The 17,429-nt window shown below is 31.7% G+C and overlaps 2 protein-coding genes and 1 long non-coding RNA gene across 4 annotated transcripts; 1 reads left to right on the plus strand and 2 right to left on the minus strand.

Annotated features, from left to right (window-relative positions):
* The first annotated feature begins 2,460 nt into the window (after positions 1 to 2,460).
* LOC144557463 (uncharacterized) lies at positions 2,461 to 3,337 on the plus strand. The gene is made up of 2 exons (XR_013512670.1): positions 2,461 to 2,617; positions 3,190 to 3,337. It is a non-coding gene; the product is annotated as an uncharacterized LOC144557463 (long non-coding RNA).
* Positions 2,557 to 6,163, minus strand: LOC144557457 (nodulin MtN21 /EamA-like transporter family protein). Of its 2 annotated transcripts, XR_013512669.1 has the most exons (9): positions 5,605 to 6,163; positions 5,288 to 5,521; positions 4,938 to 4,985; positions 4,709 to 4,831; positions 4,465 to 4,614; positions 4,205 to 4,376; positions 3,654 to 3,714; positions 3,173 to 3,558; positions 2,557 to 2,602 (listed from the first exon to the last, which is right to left on the minus strand). XR_013512669.1 is itself a non-coding variant. In XM_078306029.1 (8 exons), exons 1-8 carry the CDS (start codon positions 5,926 to 5,928, stop codon positions 3,450 to 3,452), a joined length of 1,221 nt encoding a protein of 406 aa, XP_078162155.1. In that variant the 5' UTR covers positions 5,929 to 6,159; the 3' UTR covers positions 2,557 to 3,449. The 2 variants fall into 2 exon arrangements, 1 of the variants encoding a protein (XP_078162155.1); XM_078306029.1 differs by having other exon boundaries at positions 2,557 to 3,558; positions 5,605 to 6,159.
* Positions 6,164 to 9,974: 3,811 nt separating this feature from the next.
* On the minus strand, positions 9,975 to 17,315 carry LOC144557456 (alpha-galactosidase-like). The gene is made up of 15 exons (XM_078306028.1): positions 17,065 to 17,315; positions 16,025 to 16,083; positions 12,792 to 12,848; positions 12,657 to 12,691; positions 12,442 to 12,545; positions 12,172 to 12,247; positions 12,011 to 12,069; positions 11,856 to 11,921; positions 11,654 to 11,737; positions 11,491 to 11,555; positions 11,306 to 11,388; positions 11,134 to 11,224; positions 10,992 to 11,041; positions 10,732 to 10,872; positions 9,975 to 10,250 (listed from the first exon to the last, which is right to left on the minus strand). Exons 1-15 carry the CDS (start codon positions 17,226 to 17,228, stop codon positions 10,161 to 10,163), a joined length of 1,224 nt encoding a protein of 407 aa, XP_078162154.1. The 5' UTR covers positions 17,229 to 17,315; the 3' UTR covers positions 9,975 to 10,160.
* Positions 17,316 to 17,429: the final 114 nt, after the last annotated feature.

A 17,429-nucleotide genomic window follows, 5' to 3' on the forward strand; every position in this document is an offset into this window, starting at 1 on the left:
AAAAATATTTTAGTACGTATTTGTTTAACAAAATAAGACCTTCGGTTTCAATAGAAAATTTAGGTTGGTAAAATACTTGTTATTGTTTAAAAGTGTTAGGCTAATGCTTACTATTTGGTTTATTCAACAAAAGCAAAATATGATAATTACACATGATGGTATGATGGAAATAAATAATATTTATTTTAATTGGTATTTTCCAACTAGAGATTAATTTGCTTGATCTTCACAATTAACTTTGTGTTTGTAGGGAAAAAAAAGAACTGTGAAAGGAGAAGAGAATGACAAACATTGATATAATTAGTGACCTTCCAAGAGATTTGATTGATATCATACTGATAGGTATACCGGTGAGAGAAGCGGTGAGAACATGTTGCTTATCTCGTAATTGGAGATTCGCTTGGTCTTCAATTCCAGAATTTGTTTATGATGAGCGTTCAAACTCTATATTGGAAGACACAAATGGTGCAAACCTTGTCGAAAATTCTGTCAACATGGTAGAATTTGTGAATAAATTTTTGTCATGCCATGATGGTTCGATTCGTAAATTTGTTATTTCTAATTTGGAGCCTTGCTCTGAAGCTCTCAATCAATGGATGGAAGTTCTATCGAGAAAAGGAATTGAAGAAATGCGGATCACGCCTCACCCTTTCTGTAGGAATAAGTGGAAGGTCCAGTCTGCTTTTTGCAATTTGCAGAGTTTGAGAGAAGTGGAGTTTAAGAATTGCATGATCGAATTGCCTCTAGCATTAAAAGGATTTAAACTTCTCAAGTCACTTAAGTTAGAGTGGGTTACTATCGGCGAGGATAATTTAACTAAATTGATTTCAGGTTGTCCTCTATTAGAAAATCTAAGTTTGTTCGGACTTATGCGTGATATTAATATAACTATCAATGCACTAAGGCTCAAGGAACTACACATGATTTGTTGGAACTTCAATCACGTGTCCTTGAGAACACCAGCACTCGTCAGAGCGTGTCTTTCTCTCAGTACTAATATACTTACTCCTTGTGAAAGCAATCTAGTTGATCTGTTTGATCGACTACCGAATTTAGAAAGCCTCAGTCTGAATGGCCGATTAACGAGGGTAATTCATTTTCTTTCATAAGTTTACTTTGTCAAAATAATTTTTTTCATAGTTCAACTATTAGCTAGGAATCTAGGATGTTTCTAACAATTCATCTGTGCATCTCTTATAATTAGATACCAAATAAATTAAATATCAGTAACAATCTACCAAGTAAAATCATTTTGTTCTTTATGTTGACAGTACTTGACATATGCACATGGTGTGAAGCTTTCTGAAAGATTCAACCTCCTTAAAAAGATACACCTAGAAATAAATTTTGCTTGTCAAAAGGAGGCGGTCGTTGCTCGTCAGTTGTTTCAGCATGCCCCAAATCTAGAAGAACTTACAGTCGTATGTTTTTACATTTTATTTCTCATATACACTCAAATACTTATGATTATTTTACTTTCTTTAGATGTAGTCTCTTATTATATATGTTTTATTATAATTAATCTTTGCAGAAAGAAGCATTTGTTGTCTATGCTACTGAAATAGCAAATTGGGAGCAAAATATTATTTTTGAGCATCTGAAGTGTGTCAAGATACACTACTTCGAGAATCACAAATCTGTATTGATGTTTGTGAAGTTCTTACTAACCAATGCACCGGTACTAGAAAAATTACAATTTGAATACGAAGTTAAAGACCTTGAATTTAATGAGAAATTGGTGCAACTGAAAAAAGCATCTAACAAAGTCGAAATTTTTAATGCTGGAATCATTCCGAGAGAGTGAATCTAGTTCTGCATTTGTATTTTTGTATGCCTTACAGAATACGAGTCGCTACTTGCCAAAATACCATGTGTTTAGTATTGATGTTGTATGTATAATAAATTATATTAATTGTTAGAGTTGAACAATAAGAATCCAATTTAATTATATCGTATTGGATATTTCATTATTCATTTTACTTTAATATTGATTTTGTTATTTTTTATTTTTCCTATATAACTATTAATTCTACAAATTTCTACAATAACATAAACACTTGTATTTGAAATGACATGGATAATTCGCATACTGCTTTATCTTATCCATATCATTTTAGAATTGTTTAAAGCAAATTATGTAGAAACACTGTACTCTGTACTGATTAATACTTTGCAGCAATTACAAAAAGGTTGAAGTTCTTTCAGCAAAAAAAAAAAAAAAAAAAACATAAAAAGGGTTAGAAGTCCATATTTAACCAAATTCTTGCTTGGTTGTTACTTTAATATAAGGAGGATTAAGTTGTTTACTCAAATCTTACATTTTATTTGAAATCTTATGTTATGATTTAAATTAATATATTTGGATGAGTAAGATGTTGAAAATGAATTATAGTGGATCTGTAGGTGGAGTAAGTGTAGAATAATTAAGCTAATTAATTCGCTTGAAAAGATAGAATAATTTGCTTTTGTGTTTCCAATATCTTAACCATGAGCTCCTAATATAAAGCACCTCTGGTTTCCCACAGTAAAGTGTTTCAACTACATTTGTTACGTATGTGGTTACAAAAGCCAGTACCCAATATCCTAAATATCAAGGCTCAGACTATATTTAGAGTGAGTCTATGGTATTATGCATATTACGATTTGGCACCGTGCTACGACTCTATATTTGAGTTTTCAAATTCTAACGGTTGATCCGAACCGTTCATCTTGTCCTCCATATTAATATGTGTTTGGAGACCAAATTTTACATTTTTTGAAATTTTTTTACTATTTTTTTAAATTTATTGAAAATCACTGTTTTTGGATGGTCTAGAATTTTCAGATCAAGTGATTTTCTAAATATCTAAAAAAATAGTAATTTTTTTTTTTAAAAATGTAAAATTTGGTCTCCAAACCAGTGTTTTAAATAGCGCGCTATAGCGGCGCTATAGCGTTTTCCGACCAAAAAAGCTATGGCGCTATGCCCAAATAGCGCCGCTATTTGAGCATAGCGCGATTTTTTTAACCCGTACGCTATTTCGCGATAAACGCTATTTAAACCATTGCTCCAAACACATATTAATATAGAGAACAAGATGAACGGTTCGGATCGACCGTTAGGATTTGAAAACTCGAATATAGAGCCGTAGCACGGTGCCAAATCGTAATATGCATAGTACCATAGACTCACTCCTATATTTACAACAGGAAAAAAAAAATTATGGACCAAATTAACCCCAAAAAAGGAACAGAAAAGAAATTTGAACATTCTAATGACAAAACACCTAGTTAAGGCCGCCCACCTCAGTTTGGAACGGTCGCCTTTCTTGGTTCGGCTTCAGCATTAAAAGTAGAAGAAAGAAAAATAGTAGCAAGGAATCATGCTATTGGTATGATTTTTCTTCGAAGTATGTGATTTCTCCATGCGTAATCCAATCAACCAAGGTTGGCTACATCAGCCATTCTATTCATTTATTTTCAGTTAAGCTTCGGTAATTGACCATGTAGATTGCCACCAAGGTAATTAATGCACCAATTATCTGAATAGGTGAGAATGTCTCCCCGAGATACAGGTATCTGAAAACCAGAAGAAAAGAAAAACAAATAAAGCATGAGAAGTTGTGAATACTAACAGAACAAAAAAATTCTTACTGTTAGGTTGGAGATTTTACCCGAAAATAGAAGCAAACATCGGTGTCAGAAATGTGAGAGAACTTAGTTGGGTCAAACTACCTGCGTAAATAACACGATTACCAATTAAGTGAAGAAAACCCACATAACCATGTAGAAAAATTGACAAAAAGTAAAGAGTGAAGCTATGGTACTATGCATAGCACATATTGGTCCGTACTACGGAGCACGGATCAATATTTTCTTTTTCAAGGTTCAAATAGTCGATCTGAATTGTTCAACATGATTTCCATATGAAATTGTACTTGCATGCTTAATAGGTAGAAAATCTCTACATTTTAATGGTCTAGAATCATTTGGATAAATTATTTTCTACCTATCTAAAAAAACAGAAAAAATATGTCAAATTTGATCTACAACTACATTTTAATACGGAGACTACGTTGAAGATCGATTATTTGATTTTTGAAAATGGAGATATTGATCCATAGAATGGACCAATATGTGCTATGCATAGTACCATAGCCTCACTCAAAAGTAAAATAAAATTTAATAACAAGGATATGGCTGGGAAGAGAGAGATCGGAGTAACCTCTAGATGCATTGTAAAAATAGACACCATAACTGACAGCACTTCCAAACAGTGATGTATAAAAAAGTGCCACATAATCCCCCGAATTAAGCTCTGTTAAACTCCCGTTCAAAGCAGGGTCATGATTAAGAGCAGATAAAGCCAACAAAGGTATACCACCAATAACCATGTGCTGCACATAAAACACAAGGTGAGATAAAAGTAAGAAATAATGCAATATTTTGATGAAACAAATTAATTAGCAGTATAAAGGTATATACCCATCCAGTAGCCATAACAGGATCGGAATACTTTGATACCCATCGTACCATGATGGTACCGATTGCCATGCTTTGTGCTGCAAGAAGCATCCACCACTCGCCACTACCCCAGATGGACGTGCCATTACCTTCAAATGATATCGAGGGTACCTAAATATGGGTCAAATCAGTCAATCTCACTTCCCGAAAATATCTGAAGTGGCAATTGAAACTATTGTTTCAGATTGTAATGACAAATACATGCCTCAAGTAGAAGTAGCCCGACAACACCCAAGAGAAGACCGGCAGCACCAATCATACCGATTGATTCTCCTAATAGTAACGCTGCAAGAACAGCGACTGTTAGAGGCTGTGAGTCAATGATCACCTGAAATTACAAAAGATCATTCATCTCAAAGAAAGCAAAACCTCACATTTAATAGTATTTAATTAGGAGCTGAGAATTTAAACAAAGAGATGAAATCTGCACATACACTTCCCAACCCAGCCGAGGTCTTCTCTAAACCCTCTGCTAGAAATCCCTATCAGCATATAAAGAACAAATTATTTACAATAACAAAGTATTCAAGTAATTCTGCGACAAAACCCATCAAAGATCGAGTTGACCTAAGTTCTGCAATTTAAGCCAAAGAAAACATCATTTATCCCTCAATTTAGGCAAATTAGCCTCAATACCCTGAATTGTGCAATTAAATATCAAAAGACCCAATGATTCAAAGAAATTGTCATGGGGATGAATATTCACCAAACCAAGACAGAAAAACCCACACAACCCACTTATCAGAAAAACCCTTACATTTTATTTTTAGTCGAACTGGCGCACCTGAAAGCATGCAGCATCCACAACTCCAAAAAGCACAATTGACAGCCAAGCAAGAAAACCTGAAGGTTGTTTTCTCCCTTTAGAAGCTGCAAAGCCGATCAAGAGTATACCTGCCGGGATGAGGCGAAATGAAGAGACGAAAAAAGGCCCCGTCTTGGGTATTACCTCCTTCATAGCAACCATGGCTGTGCCCCAAAAGAAGAAAGGAGATATCAGTAATCCCCAATCGAGTGCCTGATACAAGAACATTGTCAATTGTCAAATGATCAGAAGCAAAAATGTAAAATCAAAATCATCAAGCATGAACCAATAATTACCTTACGAATGAAACCATTTTCAATTTCACCATTATTGTTCGAATCAATTTCTAGCGAAGCAGCAGCCTTTCCAGATAAGAGCTGAACTGATTCGGAATCAAGTTCATTGGAGGATGGCACAAAGCATTCCACATCAGAACCGGTCCCCACACAATCAACATCAGATTGACTAACTTGTTTATCCTTCATGCTTCCGCTGGAACAGCAAAGGCGAGTTTTTTTCCTTCGTTTTTGCGAAACTGAGAAGGATACGAGATGGGGAAGATGGTAATGGCGTTTGATTGGAGAGGGAGACGTAAACACTGATGCTGTTGACATGGCCATCAGCTTGTATTTCGTGCAAGCCACGCAATGGATTGACTAATACAAAGGCACAGCTCTCTCTCTCACACCCACACACCCCTTAATTTTTTAAGTATAAATTTAGACTTTAGGAGGCAAAGAGGCGGAGCAGGTCTGAGAGTGCGAAAGATGAGCATTCATCTGCGGAAGAAGCTCTATCTTCTTTCAGATCCTGTGTGGCAGGCGAAAATGTAACACCATAATGGAAGAGCAAAAGTGGAAATCAACTAATCAAGTACTCGAATGGGTAAAGATTTTAACAGAATAGTTTTGACTTTACACAGCGCATGAACTATGGAATTAAAACATTGTTACTTATAATTCTTGCACTGCATGAGGACAAAGTAGTTTTGTTGAAATCGTTACTTACGCGAATGCCACAGAAAATCAATATCTAGATTTCATCTTTGCATTTTGCAAGTTTTAACTGGGTGGTCATAAATAATTTTATCCTTTTACTACCGTGTCGTATTTGATAAAATAAATATTAGTATAAATATTGTTTTTAAATTTATTTGAGCAAGGATATTTACAAAAAAAAATCATTTAATTAAACTTATTAGATAAAGACACACATGAAAATTATTTCATACTTGTTATTCAATAAGAGTATGAGACAATTAATAAATACATCTACTATTAATAATTTTATTGTATTATTATTATGACAAAATTAATCTATACAATAATTAATATCATTTTATTTAATAACAATATATGTTGAGATCGATTATACAATATTTTATTTAATTAGTCTTGTGAGGTATTTTCGTCTTTATATCCCCTTCAAGCGATAACTGTTATCAGAACCGGACTGGTTTATAGTTCGGGTCTGGTTTTTTTCGGTTAAACCACCGGCCCGGTCCGGTTTTAATAACACTGCCTTCAACTTCAAGTGTTACTATAAGTACTATGTACAACTCAAATTTGTACAAAATTTATGCATGGAGGTCATTTGACTCACTCTAATTAGAGTGATTAATAGGAGTCTATATTCTCTGCTGTGAGGTAGAATCAAAGGCGAATGGAGCATATATAAATAGAGATCAATTGACCTCTATTTTTTTTTTTTTTTTTGAATTTATGTATGGTTTTATATATAATTTAGAGTAAATTGTTATGCGCTGTAAATTGATTTTGTTCTTAACATGAAATTTTTTATATAATTGATTTCTATAGTTCAGAAATATGATTCTGTTTTAGATAAAATGAAGTTCCAGTCGAGCCGTAAGAAACTAAGATACAACATTATTTATTTTTTTAAATTATAAGTATAGTATTATATAATTTTTTTTAAAATTTTAATAAAAATAGGAATATTTTTTAATTGATTTAAAAGCTAAAGGAAACAAGATCGTCGGCATACTTTTACTTGCCTCTTGTTCGGATCACATAAATCAAAATTTGATAGCCCTCTAATTTAAACGAAGAAGGTAACAGTTATATCGAAAACTACAGAGACGAAGGCATAATAATTAGTAGGTGGGACAAAAATCGAGGATGAAACGTAATTTTATAAATTTATGAAGATTAAGGGCTCGTTCGGACGAATCATTGTTCACGTGGGAAAAAAAAAATTCAGTTCGACTGAATTTTTTTTTTCCCACGGGAACAGTGTTTTTCAGTTCAATTCCCGTGCCCAAGCCCATTCCCATTTGTCGGCCGAACAAGTCCTAAGTTTTTTTTATTTTTAAAAAGTATAAAAATAATGGTATATTTTGAAAAAAATAAAATTCTGAGGTTGGCAAAAATTTATAATTTTTTGAAGTTTAAATAGTTTTTATATAAACTTTATTTTTTATTTTTTTCAAACCCTTGACGGCTTGATTCCACTATATGGCTGCGCTCTTGCCGATCGATACATGTACATGTAACATGGGTTCATCTCGCCTCGGGTATTGGAGAGATACAATATCTAAAAGACAGGTTAGATTAATCCCAACTAAGTCAAATTTAATTCAGTGCCTATGGAAGATAATAGGGAGTCTGTTTTGAGATTAATGTCAGGTTAAAAGAACGTCCGAATTTAGTCATGTTGCTCTTTTTTTTTTTTTTGGCGTAAATTATTATTATTATTTTTTGCATAATGGGAGAGAGTCAGATGGGGGTGTTCAAACGGTTCAGTTTGTTTGGTTTTTAACCGAATTAAAAAAAAATGATTTAAATGGTTTGGTTTTTAAGTTTAAATGGATCGGTTCGGTTTAGACTTTTCAAAACCGACTAAATCGAACCGACCGAATTATATTGGTTCAAGACTTCAAGTATGATTTATATTTTGTTTGATTCAATCATTACTTCTTTTTTCTTTCATTTTAGTTTAAATATTTTAGAATGTCTACATATTTTGCATGAAATTGAACAACTTGTGTATGAACATGTGTAATTTCCGTTAATAATGACACCAACATAGGTTTACTTCGGTTTAAACCGAACAAATCGAAATTTACTTCGGTTTGTTCAGTTCGATACTTAATCGGTTTATAAGTTTAATCAGTTCAGTTCGGTTCTATTTGTGAAAAAAAATATTAATTTGATTATTTTAGTTTTGGTTTCAACCGAACTGACCATTTGAACCAGTGTTATCAGAACCGGACCAAACCAGCCGATTGAACCGGATTAAACCAAAATCAGAGCCCTTTCCAGTTTGGTTCGATTAGGATACCGCTCCTGTCATTGAGCCGTTAAAAACCAATTTAATGGGCTGGTTTTTTTTTTTCTGTACACCATCACATTTAAAGTCAATAAAGTAGATGCTATGCTAGAATTTATTTTATTCTATAAAATGTACACACAAGTCCTCAAAATATTAGATATTTTAAGGTAGTGTTTCGGCAACTATATGAAGATTAAATTTTAAGCTATACTAAGGAGTACCCATTCGGCGATAAAGTTAAAAAGTAACTTTTTTAAAAGAAACTTTAAACATGACAAAATGCTTAAGTCATGTGAAATCATAGCCTAAAAACTTGGGCAAACTTAAAAAAGGTGGGCAAAAGGAGCACTAAGGAGGTGGCATTAAGATTGATAAAGAAGCACCCATTTGATGAACTTAAGACTCCTTAGAGCACCAAGGAGCACTAAGGAGCTCTAAGCCATGGTTACCAAACACTAGAACAAATAATGTATATATTAGAACAAATAATGTATATATTTTTGTGTTTAATTCTCTTCAAAGTAATAATGATCATCATTTTATTTTTATTCTAATTTTCATTATTTTTGTTAAAGTTTTATATTTTTATTAAGATATAATTTATTATTTTTACAAATTATCGAACAAAATAGAAGCTTTATCCACCTTAAAAACATTCAATCTTTTTTAATAAAATCAGTATTATTACTTTATTTAAATGTTAAATTTTCAAAAATATTTATAAATACTTTTGTATATTATTTAATATGTATGTATGAAACAAATATTATATAAAATATATGATTATTTTATAATAATCTTCGTATATGAGATATCTCATATACGTAGATATATAAATAAATCAACAATTGAACCGGTTGAACCATCGGTTCGATCAATAAACCGTTAATCCAAAGCTTTACTGAGTTGATGTTCGGTCTGATTCTGATAACATTGGTTTGAACACCCCTAGAGTCTAAAAAACTTCACAGAAGAGAAATAATGGGAAACGGGACCCTTAGGGCCTGTTTGGTAGAAAAGTTAAGGTTATTGTTCACGTGGGAAAAAAAAATTCACTCGGACTGAATTTTTTTTTCTCACCTGAACAGTAAAATTCAGTTCAAAATTTTTGATTCCTATTCTCTTTCTCTTTTCCAAAGGCTCCGCCGAACAGACCTTATATGTGAACCTTATCATTTAATATTTCATTTCTGTAGCCACTTTGTAAACTGAAAAAAACGAAGTACATGTGCCACTGGCCCACTTGCAGATTACAAAATTTTCTTATTGCTCACAAAATCAAATTTAGTTGAACACAAGAGACAACCATAATGTATTAAAGGATATTAAAACTATGACACAATACTTTGAAAAACTTGAAAAAAAAAAAAACATGAATTTTAATTACCTCCTATTCCATGGCCGGAAATAAATGCATCTCTTATTTGTTAATTAAGACACATTGCAAATACATATAGAAATATAGAATACGTACACCAACAAAAAGGTGTACCAGATATACATCATGCTTGCGCATATTAAAGATAATAATTTAAATCTTCTATGCACACAAAAGATTAGCCTAATTCTTTGGAGTCAAAACATACATTTGGCACGCGTGGCTGCCCACAGAAGCTGACAGCTGTCCATGGACACCATACATCGTTGAATGCTGTAAAAAGAAAAAAATAATTAAATAATATTATATATATATATATAAAACAAGAGTGATACTGTCATACTTTGCAATGCATAGATTAAGTCGTATTAGAAATTTACATATTTATTTTTAAAGTCTAAACAATCAATCGACCTTATTAGTTTAATATGATTTTCATTGAAAAAATATTTAAAGATGAAATTTTACATTCTTAAGAATTTTTTATTTTTTTTAGAGAGATAGAAAATCACTAGTTCTCAAAGATACATAATTTTTCGATTATGTGATTTTCTATCTATTAGAAAAATAGTAAAAAAATTAAAAAATTCAGAATTTTGTCTCGAAATTTGGTTTGAATCAACTGTTTTAATTTTGATAAAAAAAAAAATCTATAGCACGACTTTGATCACCGAATTGCAAGGTACCATTTGCCTTATTAAACAAAACAATAAATGTTGGTATCAAATTAAGAAGGAATAAAAGAGAAACTTACAGCCCATAAATCCCTAGCATCAACAACAGCAGATGATTTAAGCCCAATACTACCCCAATTTGCAGTGATAGTAGCTTGATAAGAAGCCCTATTCCATAGTACTACTGCCACTCTGCCACCGCTAAGTGGGCCAGCCCAAACCTAAAGTTTTGTTAAATATTTATTTTTTTATTTTTCAAGTTCTTGTAGAGTTCAAAGTTATGGGTTTTCTCTGAAAGGTAAAAAAAATATAAATGTAGTTGCTTAAAAATAAGCCTTACTTCTAAACCATTGTTTGATTGAACCTTCTTTCCTTGAACACCAAGTGAATCTATTTTTGCAATTACAGGGTGAAAATGCATCAGATACCAGAACCCAGGTCCAAATTCAAGAAGTAAAAAAAATGTAAATATCTTTTTTTACCTTGATTTACTGCAATAACTTCTGAATTGCCAAGTATGTTCTTGGTGTCTTGGCTCATAGAATTGAGATCACACCCAATCAAAAGTGGCGCCTACAGAGTTGAAATTTAGATAAAATAAAAACTTTTCATAAATTTTTGTTGGTAGTTTTGTTAATTTGGGATTTTATTTACCTTGACCAATGACCAGATGCTAAAATGTGACCGGTACTCTTCAGTAGTCATACCACCATTACCCACCTCAAGCATATCGGGATCTGAAATTAATTGATGAAAACTACTCAAAATTTTACTCAAAAATTAAAAAAAATATCAGAAACCCATAAATTAGTACAAGATTATTTAAAGGAAAAAATTACCATTCCAGCCCCCGGGTCCTGCGTATGATGCCCATCTGTCATTCTCATCAGCCCGAGATGTCATACTACATGAAATCAAAACAAATTAGCGTTTTTTATTTTATAATTGGTTTAAAGAAAGGAAAAAAAAAATTCTTTCAAGAAAAATAATATGAAAAAAAACCTGTTCCAGTTGTCCTGGATATCTCCAGTTGTTCTCCAACTGTTTCCAATACTGCGTGCCCAAGTAGCCGGATCATTTTCTCCCCTGTATAAATGTTTGTTTTTGAATTTCTTATTATAACTTGCTAATACCAAGATGTACTAGTTTTTGTAAGATATGATTCAATTAAGTTTCTTTATGAAATAGCAAATTAATTAATTACCATTCACAAAGAGAGAAGAAAATACTCTTTCCATAAGTTTGAAGAGCATTGCTCATTCTCTGGTATCTGTATCAGTCAGCATAAAATATTATAAATTCTTTGATAGCTGCATTATCTGGTAACTGGTATTCAATCATTCTAAATGAAATTAATACCTTTGCTTTGGTTCTATACCGCCATTGTTGCAATTGTCATATTTCAAGTAATCCACCCCCTAAAAAAAAATTCAAACAAAAGTGAGATATACTGCCTATTTACTGACAAATTATGAAAATTAAAATGAGTTTAAGATGAAAATAAAATAAAAATAACATACCCAGGATGCAAAGGTTTTGATATCTAGCTCTTCATGATAAAGAGAACCGGGCATAGTATTACTGCACGTGAGCGACCTGATAAAAATTTTCATTATGGTTTAATCCATGCCATTTATATTTTGAATTTTCACTGTTAATTGTAACTGGCTAAGTTTCAATAAGCACTGACCAGCACAGAAGAATGTAATAAAGATAAACTATTTTTTGAAATTTATATTTAATACAATTAAATTTGTCAAATGACATAATTAAGGAGCATAATAACATACCCTGCATCACTATAGATCCCCAACTTAAGCCCCTTTGTGTGCACATAATCGGCAAGAGCTTTTATGCCTGAAGGAAATGTTGATTTCTTAGGAACAAGGTAACCCTGCATTTTCCAAAAAAATAACAAAGAAAAACAAATTTGAATAAAAAGAAGCAGCTATATACTGGTAGTAGGAAATTCAGTGTTAAAAAGAAAAGAAAATTGATTACGTACCTGATAATCTCGACTATATTCTCCCCAGCAATCATCTGCGTTTTGTAAATAATTGAAAATATTAAGGAAAATTGCATCAAGAAAAAATGTTAGAAAATATTTTACAAAAAAATGGTAAAAGGTATGATCCAAAACCTATGTTTATGTACTTGTAGCCCAAACCGGCAAGACCTGAGTTCACCATTGCATCAGCTGCATAAATTAATCAATAAGTTAGAGGTGAAATCTTACTATAATTGGCTTGAATTTAGAGGTGTTAAAACTTAAAAGTGTTACTTTTAAAAGTTATATGGAGCACTTTTATTGCCTTAAAAATAGAAAGTGTTAATTAGAGACAATTAGGGGCTAGAATGCTCTTCTTCATGTGTTTTTTTGTCAGGAATTTGAGTCTGTAGATCATTTTTTTATGATATGTTTTATAACTAAAGCCCTTTGGTTATGGATAACTAATTTCAGTAATTTCACTTTTACTTTCTCTATTATATACCTCTTAAGGATCCACAAATAATTGAATTACTAAGAGGACTTGATTTGGATTTTATGGAAGGAAAATAATCAGCTCATTTTTCAAGGGGGTAATTTTAATCTTTACAAACTTTAGGAGCCCATATTTTGCTGTTGCCTCCTTCTGCTGTCAATTTAAAGAAAATATTTTTTCTTTACTGATGGCATAGTGGTTTTTGTTGTTTAATGTTTTGGTCTTATGTTCTTATAAATATGTTTTGCTTTATATTGTTGGTGTAACTATGCTTTTGTGTTGGCTTTAGATTATGCAGTAATAAGAGTAGGGGTACATACTGGTACTACAGGTACCAGTGTTACCAGTGTTATTTCTGTAATAATTTTTTTAATTTTGTAATGAAACTGGTAAATATATTTACTTCATAAAAAAAAATGTTTGCTGAAGAAGAAGAGATTCTAAATGGAAGTAAAATTTGGGTCCTGAGATCATTTTTGAAGTTAATTAGATAATAAAACTAGTATGTTTGGTGTGAAATATCTTTCTGAAATTTAATGAACAAAAAGGAAATTGAAAAACCATAACACTTTACTCTGAACTTCCTTTCAGAACCTATATATGCCTTTTACAAGTCGTTATCATTTAAGACCGGTGCAAAATTAGTTCAAGTATCATAATCAAACCGTAAGCTGGTTTTCTCCAGTTGCCCCCCAAAATGCAGAGGCTTCTTTCTACGTTTAAAGTTTGAAATGGAGAAGAGCACTATGATTCCTATTTATTCACGGGATAAGTATACAACTGGTCTATTCATTGTCCTGTCTGCTGGAAATTAATTATCTTATATTGTTACTTGTTGATTTGACAATTTTTCACATCAACTGGTTCCGTCACAGCAGTGTTGTAAAAACAGCTGTTTACACTAATTAATCAGTCAATTATTTTTAATTATAACTAATTATTTTTAATTAATCGCTTGACGGCATTCTGTCTATCCGACGAGCGCATATTATTATTTACAACACTGTGTCACTGTACACTATATATTTGTCAATTATGTAACATGATTCATCGTAATGTGTCTATTCAGGAGATATATCTCTCTTCTATCTAAAATGACATAGTACGGCATGTCACATCATATAAACTAACACAGTGAGATAACATAACTAATTTTTTTTTTCAGTATTATTACTTTTTTAAATTTTTAAATTTTTTTCACTCCTTCCAATAAATACTTATTGTTTTCAATGAACTAACACATGACAACACGTGACATGAAATATTCGCATGATGTACCTGTTTTTCACTATTTTCATTTTAATTATGTTACATGATTTTTACTTTATCATGTAATGTAACAAAGTCACGACTTGTTAATCACCTTGCATGACTTAGGTTCAGTGCTATATAACTTAGGTTGGTTGAGTGCTGTATGGTATTTGATTAAAGTTCATTGACAATAACCGACAAATATGTAATTAGCTCATGAAAAGGTCTGTCTCATTGAAATTGTGGTTTTTTTTTGTAGATGAGAGCTGAGTGGTTGAACCAATTTGAAATAGACTGATGAGAAAACCCAAAGGACCAAAAGTGCTTTCAAAAAGTTGACTCATGACCTGATTAATTAAATTAAATTACTGTTGGTTTGTCATGATTCCTAACTAATGCTCTAAGCCTATAGCATTTGAGAAATTGTTAAAATAAAAATATTAAGGTTATGATATATGGTCCTCCATTATAAATGTCGTTTGTCAATTTGGTCCATTTAATTTTAGTTTTATTCGGATTAGTTGAAAAGTTATTATTGATGGTCAAATTACTTCTGAAATTTAATCAAATTTAACATATATTATATTCAAATAAATAACTAATAGCTTATTATATTTATTTTCATATTATTTTAAAAAACTACTGTAAAATAATTAAAGTAGTTTTTTATGTAAAATTTATTTAACCACCTAATTTTACTATAATAATTTTTTTTTTATAAACTAACATTTTAATGTAAAAAAAAATGAGCAACTTTCATTATATTATTTATTAGTTACTAATTATTAATTAACTTAATTATATATTGAATTACTGTCAGTCTAGTTTTTGAGTGAGTCAATCCAATTTTTTTTTTAATTAGAATTCGATCTAGAAATAATTAGATAGAAATAAAATAAATATTGTAATTCTGATAGAAAAGAAAATCCATGAATTCATCAGAAATTTAGAACACCATATAACAATTTAGATACTCTTTAACGATCTTAAAATTTCACCCGGTAGAAATTAAATTCGATCTGAAATATCTGAAATTGTAAATTTATCATTCGTGTACAATTTTAAAAAAAAAATCATTGATATTGGATAGCTATAAAACAGGCGCACATAAATGAACCAGCTGGTACAAACAAGTTTTAATTGGTGACACCGCTATAGAAATTGTCGGTTTACAGATAAGGCCACACAATACGGCTAATATACTGCCACATATTGTTTGGCCTATCGGATCTACTTGCGCGTCGCGGAGGTACCACCCGTGCCTGAACTGTGGACCCACCTCCTTACACGGTCAACCAGTCTCACCGACCCAATTTGTGGTTCATTCTCTACACCCTCCTTTTGTCTCAAGTAATATTTTTCCGAGTTTGTATCTATATATCATATCGTGTGGCGGGTCACTATAATATATTTTGTTTGTAAATTGCACGGGTCATGTAAAGTTCTTGCATTAGAAGATCGGACTCCGCCGTGTAAATCTATTGGTTACTGGGAACTAAGCAATTAATATATATGAGAATGTCTTGAGACATGAGATTTTCGTTGGGAAAACAACTTTTCTTATTCTAATTATTATATAATATATGATTAAATTAAGCACAAACTTCTAATTATACTGTAAAATTGTAGTTAGAGGTACCTGTTTGGTGAATGAGCTGCTCATTGATATTGCAACCGAAGTGATTCCAGCTGTTCCACCTGTGCCAAAATTTAGCTAATTGTTTCAATCATGTATCCATTAACACATTTATGGCATGCGTCACTAGCACTGACTTATGTAATATATATACACACATACATATACTTTTTAAAAGAAGCAAACGAATAAAAAGTCATCACCAAACTACCCCAAAACACATTTTAATTACATTATATATATTTCTTCATTAAGAGTGCTAATTGGTTATTGTTTAATAGCTACACTTTTAACCTTTAATTTGTTTTGACCATTCTAATTATAATAACATAGTACGTAGAAGCATTTTACCTAATTAAAAAAAAAAGCAAACACACCATAGTTGATCATATTAGTGGCCAATATTAAACCAATTAATTAGACCAAGTTCATCGATCATTCCCTAATAAAGTTGTCGTATTAATATAATTGAGCTAGGTGGTGATTATGGGAGGTGTATTGTATGTTACACACCATCACAACACACACCAACCCTAGCTACTTTTTGGTTAAGTGTCTTTGTTACTATATCTACAAATGCATGTTTTGTGACATTTGTCAACAAAACTTTTCACCACTTGCATTCAAATTGTTGCACCTCTCTTTATTGCTTATATATGATTATCTTATTTTTATTCTAAATTAAGTGTTACTTTTACGAAATAGTTGGAATTCTCTTTCCGACAAGCAATAAATTATATATATTTCCACACAAGTTAAAGAGAAAGCCTTTAATAGATATTAATTTCTTCAAAAGGATAATTATACTATTGAAAATAGTAACTTTTTATATTCTTTGGACAACTAGCTTGTCATAATGCTATCCTAAAAAAAATATAACAAACCAAAAATTTCAAAAGGAAGAAAAAGAACATCTTATCATGGAATGAAAAGGAAATAAATTCTATAACAATTTGTGCAAGTTTGGCAGATTGTGTCTTAACAATAAAGGCATCATAATACAAGAAAAAAAAAAATTTAGAAATAAAAGTTACAATATATACCCCATTTGAGGAGTCCGACCGAGGCCGTTCTCCAATGTATATCTCCGTCGACGCATCTCGACTGTGAAATTCGAGTCTTTCACGAACCTCGCCTCAATCATAACCGTTGATCCCCATATCAACAATAGAAGGGGAACAAGCATCTCTATTCTTGCCATGGACATAGCTCTAAGGTTATGTATATATATTATTCTCCCAATGAATTAATTCTCTCTCTTGCCAAACAGTAGTACTACTAAAGAGCAAGGCCTATGGAAACCAATGCAACTGAGCTTCTCTATATATAAGAGGTTTTTTGTTATGGGCCCTCCTATAAAATATATATTATTATTCCTTTATTTATGTTCCTCTTAATTGTTGACTTG

Source organism: Carex rostrata, chromosome 7, assembly GCF_964058835.1.
Source record: "Carex rostrata chromosome 7, lpCarRost1.2, whole genome shotgun sequence".
Classification (NCBI taxonomy): domain Eukaryota; kingdom Viridiplantae; phylum Streptophyta; class Magnoliopsida; order Poales; family Cyperaceae; genus Carex; species Carex rostrata.

What these genes read in the sequence shown, in the direction of transcription:
- LOC144557457 (XM_078306029.1), bottom strand. Translation starts at nt 5,928, where the DNA reads ATGGCCATGTCAACAGCATCAGTGTTTACGTCTCCCTCTCCAATCAAA. An exon ending in AAAATGGTTTCATTCGTAAG is followed by an intron (nt 5,522 to 5,604) that starts GTAATTATTGGT and finishes TTCTTGTATCAG; the next exon opens with GCACTCGATTGGGGATTACT. An exon ending in ATGTTTGCTTCTATTTTCGG is followed by an intron (nt 3,559 to 3,653) that starts GTAAAATCTCCA and finishes TCTGGTTTTCAG; the next exon opens with ATACCTGTATCTCGGGGAGA.
- LOC144557456 (XM_078306028.1), bottom strand. Translation starts at nt 17,228, where the DNA reads ATGTCCATGGCAAGAATAGAGATGCTTGTTCCCCTTCTATTGTTGATA. An exon ending in GGTCGGACTCCTCAAATGGG is followed by an intron (nt 16,084 to 17,064) that starts GTATATATTGTA and finishes ATTTTGGCACAG; the next exon opens with GTGGAACAGCTGGAATCACT. An exon ending in GGTATAGAACCAAAGCAAAG is followed by an intron (nt 11,922 to 12,010) that starts GTATTAATTTCA and finishes TGACTGATACAG; the next exon opens with ATACCAGAGAATGAGCAATG.